General features: G+C 36.7%; 1 protein-coding gene across 2 annotated transcripts in view; it reads right to left on the bottom strand.

The window, feature by feature from the left end:
- The window catches only part of METTL16 (methyltransferase 16, N6-methyladenosine), a 65263-nt gene that overhangs the window by 7472 nt on the left and 49007 nt on the right, over positions 1–8784 (bottom strand). For both annotated transcript variants that reach the window (XM_033090327.1, XM_033090328.1), the window contains one exon: positions 37–210. In XM_033090327.1, the coding sequence (XP_032946218.1) occupies positions 37–210 (174 nt within the window). The remainder of the gene's footprint in view (positions 1–36; positions 211–8784) is intronic.

Raw genomic sequence — 8784 nt, 5'->3', positions numbered from 1 at the left:
GGTATAAGTACTTCTTCAATGTGCATAACCAGGTACCTTCAGATCGGTGAGAATTTTTTCAATCCACGTTGTCACAACTACTATGCCTTCCACTGTCTCAGAGCCCAGAGGAGATGCTTTGAGGGACAGTTCTTTCATCACAGACTCCAGCACTACAAATGTAATGGGTTTCCTTGGCTTCTCTAACTTTCTTCGCTTACTTGGTGGTGACTGAAAGAAAAGAAGGCAGGGGAGAAGAGGGGAAATTTACCCAAATAATTAAATCACATGTATTATAATGAACTCAGCTAGTGAAATTTCGGTGACTTCTGCTACCAATTACATAGCACTAAAACCACAAAGACCTTTCTCTGCATGTTTATTTTTCTTAAAACCACCCTGAAAAATAGGATCATCACCTCCGCATTTTACAGAAGGGAAAACTAAGATATGGAGAGGCTATGTCATACCAGCTCAAGGTCACAGAGCTAGTAAGGGCAAACTTAGGATTTGAACCCAAAACCCAAGCTCTTTCTGCCATACCACACTTCTGGTGTTCTGGCTATCATCAGATGTAACTCCTCCTATTACTAAATCTCATTGATCAACTTGTTGCGCCCCCAATAGGCCTGTGTAATTACTTCCTTCATGGCAACTCAAAGACCCGGGGAGCCCAGTGTTCTTTTCTGTAAAGAACTGTACAGCTTAAAATCACTGACTTGTATTCTGAGTTTATATTTGCTGAGGCCTGAAAGAGGCAGCTGTGAGCCCTAGCTTTTGAGAGCACATACTCGGAATGACCAGGGCACTGAAATCACATAGGCAAGAGATGAGGACCGCTGCATCTCGGCTAATGAGTCAAGCCGGTGACTAGCTAAGCTCTGTCCCTCAGCTGGAGAGAGAGGACACCAGTGCCGATGAGAAAGTGGATTAGAGAGCTCGTTCCACATAATTCAAAATTGTCATCTTTCTTTCTGTTTTAAGCTTGGAAAGTGAATTATACTCTATCCACTAGAGGGACTCAAGTTCCATTTTGAAAACCAAATGACACTGCTGTATTTAAAATGTATTTCTTTAAAGTAAAAACTTACTAAATATTTTAATGACTCTTAGCTAAGATCAGCTATATTGTGGACACTTTAAGAGACAGACTTGTACTTATTGACAAAATTTATCAAACCTTTTAAAAAATTAAGATAATTCTAAGGTCAGTGTCAAAATGAGTATGTAAGGATTATAAGGAGAAAGCATAGTTAAGAGAAACACCTAGGTAGTTAGCTTGAAGATCCTTTCCTACAAAAAGAAGTCCCTGATAATTATGCTGCTGTTAAAACTCCAGTTCTACCTGGAAACAGTGACAGAGCACATACACACACACACACACACACACACACACACACACACACACACACACACACACACACAAAGATCCAATTAGTGGGTGGAACTAACCAGCAACCCCATACACATACAACAAAACAGCCAGTTTATTCTATGCTAGAAAACTTTTAGACGGTATTTCTAAGAAACAATCTACATTTTCTCTTTACACCAACTATTAACTAATAAAAAATAAAAATGAAAGAACACTAGAAAACAAGCTTAGAAGAAAAGGACTAAAACGAAAGGGTGTCTGTTTGAATAAGAACCTGCTCTTGAGAAAGGAATAGTGGACTCTAAGCCCTGAGTCTGAACTTGCTCAATTAATGTTTCAGACATGAAGAGACAAATTCATATTGACATCACGACAGTAGTATTGTTATTACTCAAACACTCAGCGTTAGAAACATAATTTCTACAGTTTACTAAGAGCCTAACACTTTGCACTAAGGAGCTTAAGGTATGATTCTGAAGCTGGGGAGGAAGAAAGATGGTGGTGTGTAGGATGGGGCTCAAGAATCAGACTCTCCATTCCACTCCCCAACATCCAAGACTGTTACCATGGAGACATGGGTCACTGTAACAGGGCCATCCCTGACAGTGCTCCTAGCCACCAAAGGTCCTCAGCAAATACAGTAAAAGGATAGTGCCTCGTATCTCTTTTCACAGAGGGAGTGATCATTTGTGCTTACAAACTCCAACGAGCAAAGTGAAGATACAGCTGTGTTTCTCATGTGTTTTGCTAGAGCCAGCCTGCTATGCTTTTTCTGCACAAGAATGGACTAATTATCATTTCTAGAATTTAAGGAGAGAAATACATCCTCACCAAACCTAACAAGTGTTCTATCAAGGATCCATTTTCCACTTTCTGAGGGTGTCAGAAACAACAAAACAGACAGTTTATTGCCCTGATACCCCAGGGCCCAGGGCAATGAATGGTCCTGATATCCCAGGACTAAAATGAAAACTTCTCTGTCTCATATATGGCTCTTTTACTGTGCTTGCATCCTGGCACCAGTTTTCCATAAACAATGATAATTGACAAATCTGGATACACATATACACACACATGTTCTCAGGATTGTTTTAGTTTTACTTTATTATAGAAACTAGGCACTCAAGAGACAGATAATTTATACTCTAGAAATTCTAGAGCAAAGTTTTTAAATGATTGAAGATTAACTTAAGCCTGGCTTATAGCAATCATTCTTTTTCCCCCTCAGGTTTGTATTGAAATTTCTTAGTAGGCAGGGCCAGAGTATAAAATACAGGAACAGGTCTTAAGAAATTAATAGTTAAGATCAACCCCACAGGTGTCTGGTAGTAGATAATTTTATCCCCGGCCACAACACAATTAAATAGAAGCTGTCTATTTTTCCCCCAAATGAGAAGATCTTATTTTGCTAATATGCTTGTAATCTCAAACCACAAATGTTTAAATGAAGAATGCTACACTCAAAGTACCATAATCTAGTTTACCAGGTAAGATAATATAAATAATTCATTGTTTTTAAATGTAATAAAAAAAAATCAATTGTTTAAAATGGCTAATTCAGTTTAATGCAAAGAACCAGAAGGTGAATTTACAACTGATTTCGTATTAGAAGATGCACTACTATGTCACCCAGCTGAAATTACAATGCGAAAGAAGTTTGGTGGGAAGCTGTAAATCCCACAGGAGACACAGGGTTTGCATCTTTGGAACTGCCAGTATTCAATGAATAGTCATCAACAGGGGGAGGAGCTTCAAGTGTTATTTTGTTGCAGTGTTAAAAACACATTCGATTGAAACCATAAACGGGACAAAAACAGTTCTTAAATTTTAAAATATGCTTTACCTAGCAGTGCTGTTTATAAATTTCTTAAATCCACACTCTTACTTTAATTCTAGATCTCAGTGGTGTGATCAGTCAAGAGACTTTCAAATTAAGTGTAACTTGACACAAATCCAGTAGTATTACCTGCCATGCTGCCAAAGCTCTGCTATTAACTACAGCTAAAGTAAATACTCTCAATGAAGTCACACACTGCAGGAAATCATTAAGTTCACCCTAGTACATGCAGGAAGAGAGTCATTCACTAGAGATCTGCTGAGCATGAAGCCACAGCCTCCTTGTTTTGACAAAGCAGCTTCTAGAATGGTCTTGAAGGGGAAGGAACACTCTAGACCACTGCCCTGCGATCTCGGCTGCCACATGGTGAATGGCTACTGCCCCAGGTCCTCCAAGAACAGGCAGAATGCCTGGGAGCTGTTGACTCAGCACAGGCTATCATTCGAAGAAACAGAGCCAAGGGGCCCACACCGACACATGGCCTGAATACAAACAGGAGGTGAGCTGGGAAGGCCAGACAGACTACCTCACCAACTGTGCCTTATCCAAACGTCTGTCACCTCTGCCAGTGGAGTGGACTGGATATTTTGTTGTCTAAGGATATAGCTTCCCTATTAACAGTCCAGTGGACGTTTCTATTGTTACCTTAATCTGACAGATTATTGTTTAAAATACCCCGATCATCTCCAGGATATCGGCAAAAATTGTAAAAAGTTAAAAAGCAAGGAGAAGAAAAGTTTACGTAGAATGCTACCTATCTAAAAAGGGTGGTTATAACTCTACAGGTGTATTTCCTTATTAAAAAAACAATGGAAGGATAAATTATGAAACCGCTTAAATAGAAATCTACAGAGCAGCGAGGGATTATGGTGAAAGACAAGAGAAAGAAGCTCGAATTCTGACTACATCTTTCTATTTTGAGATTTGATATTGACACCATGTAAATATATTTCATAATTACAAAACAAAAATTAAATAATATAAAAAAAGGCAATCCCTAAAATATAAAGTCAAATGAAACAAATGACTCTTTAACTGTGTTATATAGACTTGGTGGCTATAAAACTCACAAAGAGGAAACATTCCAAATGACCTTAAAATCCATCATGAGATTGTCCCCAAGAACAAAAAGAAAAAGAGAAAGAAAAAAAATAGCATTTTCACAAATCTTTTTGTGGATAGTAATGTTAATTCTGAGACTTGTGGTGCATCGTGGGTCAAAACAAATGAGTAATTATGTTAGTATGGTTGATGACTGATATTTTTGACAAGGAATTTTTGGTGGGAGATATAAATGGACAATTGATAATGTTAAGTAGAAACTGTAGAAAGTATCAGCATGAACTTAGAATGTACTTCATTTTTAAAAAGAAAATAATTATTCCTAGCTCTACCCACAGAAAAAGTCTAGAAACAATGACCAACCTACTGCTCAGATAAATACCTCTAAATACCATTTACCAGTAAAATAAACAAGAGGTCCTTGGAAAAATGATTGATTCCAGGTCTGGGATGGAAAAATAGGTGAGCCAAGAACAACTTGTCCTACTAGAAAGCAAGGAAGCTACCAGAAACTCTACCGGCCACGTTAAGAAGACTCAGGAGTCAACTTGAACAAACTCTCCTTAGCCGATGAAGGACAACTGGGCATCAATACAGACAAGCGTAATGGGCTGAAAAATAATGAAAGTGTAAATCCATGAGTTCATAATACTCTACAAACAAAAACTAAACCACCCTCTTTGGTCAGTTTTAGGAGATAGGGAACCACTAATTCATCATCCTTTTTTCTTTTTTTTTTTCCTTCTCTTTTTGTAACTCATCACCCTTAAAACTGAAAAATAAAGCAAAATAATCAAGCCCTTATCCTGACTCTACCAGACGAACTGTCCGGTAATCAAGTAATTGATAGGGAACTTTCTCTTTACAAAAAGTACTCAGCTAATAAATAAACAAGGAACAAAAGAATTGAAATACCATCATTTTATAACTTAAATGAGTTAATGGATCTAGGCAATGGTCACCAATGGCTGCTCACATTACAAAATGACACAAGCAAATGTGTGCCTCCTGATGGAAGTGTGCCACACACCACCTAGAAAGTAGTCCTACCCCCCCCACCCCTTCCCCAAATCAAGCCTGTATCTGATCAAGCCTCTAGATCTAACTACCAATTTACAGGAAAGACAGGGTCTGAGGAACATGTTAATACCATGGAGATGCACTCAGAAAAATCCAGATGTAAAAAACTGTACAGTACAAATATCCCAGTTTCTTCAGCAAATTACAAGGGAGTGAGTGAGAGAAGTGGGGAAGAAGAGGAGGGAGGGGAGGAAAGGGGGTCACTATAGAGTAAAAGCAATTTAAAGGCTATATCAACCCACTGCAATGTATAAAACTTACTAAGATTCTAGTTTGACATACTTTAAAATATTTGAGACAATAAGAAAAATCTGATCAACTATAGAGCTGACATGAAGGAATTACTGTTAATTATTTTAGGTGTGATTATAGTATTATAGTTACAGTTCTTTTTAGAGGAATCTTAATCTTTTAGAGATAAATATGAAAATCGTTATGGATGAAATAATACACTGTCTGAGATTTGCTGCAGAATAATCAGGGCAGGAGGAAAGGAATACCTGGGACTACAGATGAAAGAAGAATGGCCGTGAACTGTCAATAGTTGAAGTGGGTGAAAGGTAAACGGGAGTTGATTAAACTGCTCTCTTTCTATCTTTTTGTAAATTTGAACTTTTCTGTAATAAAAAGTTTTCTTAAAAATTCCTTGAATGTGAAAAATCAAATGATAAAGCTTCTAGAATAAAAATAATATGAGAATACATCCTTGTCCTTGAGGTAAAGAAAGATTTCTTAAATAAGACAAAAAAAAGTCTAACCACCATAAAGGAAGACTGGTACATTGGGCTAAATTAAATCCATGATTTTTTGATTTATCAAAAGATGTTGGCAAGCTATAGTCTGGGAGAAGACAGAAGCAACACATATAACTAAAAGGAGCTTCACATCCAGAAAATATTGAAAATGCCTACAAATCAATTAAAAAAACCCAAAAAACAAAACCTAGTAGTAAAATAGGCAAGAAATTCAGACACTCAACATAAAGAGAATATCCAAATAGTTGATAGATATCTAAAAAGATATTAAACTTCATTAGTTATCAGGGAAATGAAAATTAAAAAGACAATGATTTAACTGTTAGGACATCAAGTGCTGGTGAGAGAAGGGAGCACCTGCCAATACTATCAAACACTGCAGGGTGTAAACAAACCCTTTCCGAATATTTACTAAAGCTGAACCCACACGCCCTGGCCCAGCAGTTCCACTCCTAGGTTTATACTCAACTGAAATGTAAAATCATGTACAAGAATGTTCACAGAAACATTATTCACAACACCTGCATACTGGAAACAAATGTCTCTAAATAGTAGAATGGATAAACTGTAGTATATTCACACAATATAGTTACACTGTTCCAAAGGATGAACTCTCCTTCGCAGGACAATATGGAGGAATCCCACACACACTATTCGCATGAAAGAAATCAAATACTAAAGACTGCAAACAGGCAAAAAAATCCATAGTGACAAGCGGTGGGATATTGAGAGAGGGAGGGGTTAGTAATTGGCAGTATGAGAGGGAATTTGGGTTACTGGTAAATAAGTCACTAGGATTTAAATTTATAATAGATATACTTTTATAAAAGCATATATCTTTCAGTTAAAAAAAAAGTTTACAAACTTATATCTGAATAGAAACAGAATCCAGGCAATTGAAACTGTGTAAAGTTGATAAATGAAGAAGCAAAGGTAAAAAGCATATTAACTTTCTGTAATGATAGAAATGTTCCATATCTGTGCTAGCCAATTAGTAGCTTCTAGCCACATGTGGCTACTGAACACTTGAAATGTAGCTAATGAGACTGAGAAACTGAATTTTTCATTTTAGTTAATTTTAATTTAAAGAGGCACATGTGCTAGTGGCCAGCATATTGGACCGCACAGATCAAGAGATACGGAGCACCACCATAGGAACCAGAATCCAATAAAATATTTTCTCTCTGGAAACTGGCCTAGTATAAAGAAGTCGAGATGGGTGAGGCCAAGTTGCTTTTATCATCTTCCCCCACTTCTTCTGCCTCACCCCCTCCCCCACTCCAGTTCAACCTGTTGTTTCTCAGTCTAGTTGTGTAGGACACAGCTCCCTGGCCCATGCTGGTGTTATGAGCCTTGTGCTCCGCCCCCATACCCCCGCTGAGGCAATTGGTCACCAGTCACTGGCCCATGTGGGATTCGAACTGGTGACCTCGGCGTTAGGAGCATGGCGCTCAAACCGGGCTGGCCCATAAATTCTTTTGTACTATATGATGTGTAACTTTCTGTATGGATCACTTAGGCAGAAATTAAAATTTAATTTCAAAAAAGAAACTACTCTTTCGAGTTTGTGAGGCACATACTCAAAATCGTTAACAATGCTTATCTCTGGGTGGTGGGATTTATGGTCGTTTTTCTTTTCTTTCTTAAAAACATTGTCCATATTTTCTAAAATGTTTACCATAAGGAAACATTAAAAACGAACAAAAAACCCCAAAACTTACAAAAAAAAACAGTGCCTCAAACTTAATCCCCTCTTCTCTAATGAAGGAAGAAAGGTAGAAAAAGGGTGTACTGGTTCAATAAATATTAAGTGCCAACTACCACATACTGCTCAAAAAATGTGTAGAATAAATGAATGAATGTATGATTCCTACCCTCAGGGAACTTCCAAATTAATGGATAAATCAAGATGTCTATGGTGTAAACATAAATCAGCAAGGTTGGTTTTTAAATAAACATTTAAATAAACCAATGTTCAAATTCAAGGGAAGGCCATCTGCTTAAGGTATTTACCTTGGGGGAATCATCTAGTATAATACTTTAAGAAGCCATGTAATAGTTGTAAGAAATACCTTCCAACTATTGAAAGAAAAAAACCAAACCCACTTTTAAAGCACAAAAGTATTCCATCTTGGATAACATTCCAAAAAAGCTACTATGTGGGCTTTGAAAGCAATTTTAACAAAATTCCAAACTCCAAAAGAGAATTCCTTTAGGAATGAAAAATAATTATAAGCTGAAACCAAAATAAAATGTTTTGATAAATTAATAGAATACATGCAAGACCTACTCCTACTAATCTAACATTGTATTTAATTCTGTGTGCTGCATTTTGGGAATAGAAAGGTAAAAGTAAATGAAAAATAGAAATACTGAACTTAACCTTTTTTATGATTTATAAAATAAACACTATTTGTCATACTTTGTAGAAACAGCAATGGAACTAATTGATAAATATAGGATATCTTCTTAGATTATTGTCAATTTGACTCAATAGTAAAATTATTTAATTAAAAAATGAAAACAAACATATATACATTATGGAAGAGAACACAAAATTCAAATGGATTTTAAAGAGAAAAGAGAAGAGTACATGAGCATAGATTACTTTTTTGGGAATTTTACTGTCACCTTGATGCTGAGGGATTTGTAACTTTTCTGCGATAGCTGATACTTCAGTGGAAAAGTCTGAGAAT

This window comes from Rhinolophus ferrumequinum, chromosome 21 (genome assembly GCF_004115265.2).
Source record: "Rhinolophus ferrumequinum isolate MPI-CBG mRhiFer1 chromosome 21, mRhiFer1_v1.p, whole genome shotgun sequence".
Classification (NCBI taxonomy): domain Eukaryota; kingdom Metazoa; phylum Chordata; class Mammalia; order Chiroptera; family Rhinolophidae; genus Rhinolophus; species Rhinolophus ferrumequinum.
This window is presented reverse-complemented; position numbering and strand designations above follow the sequence as displayed.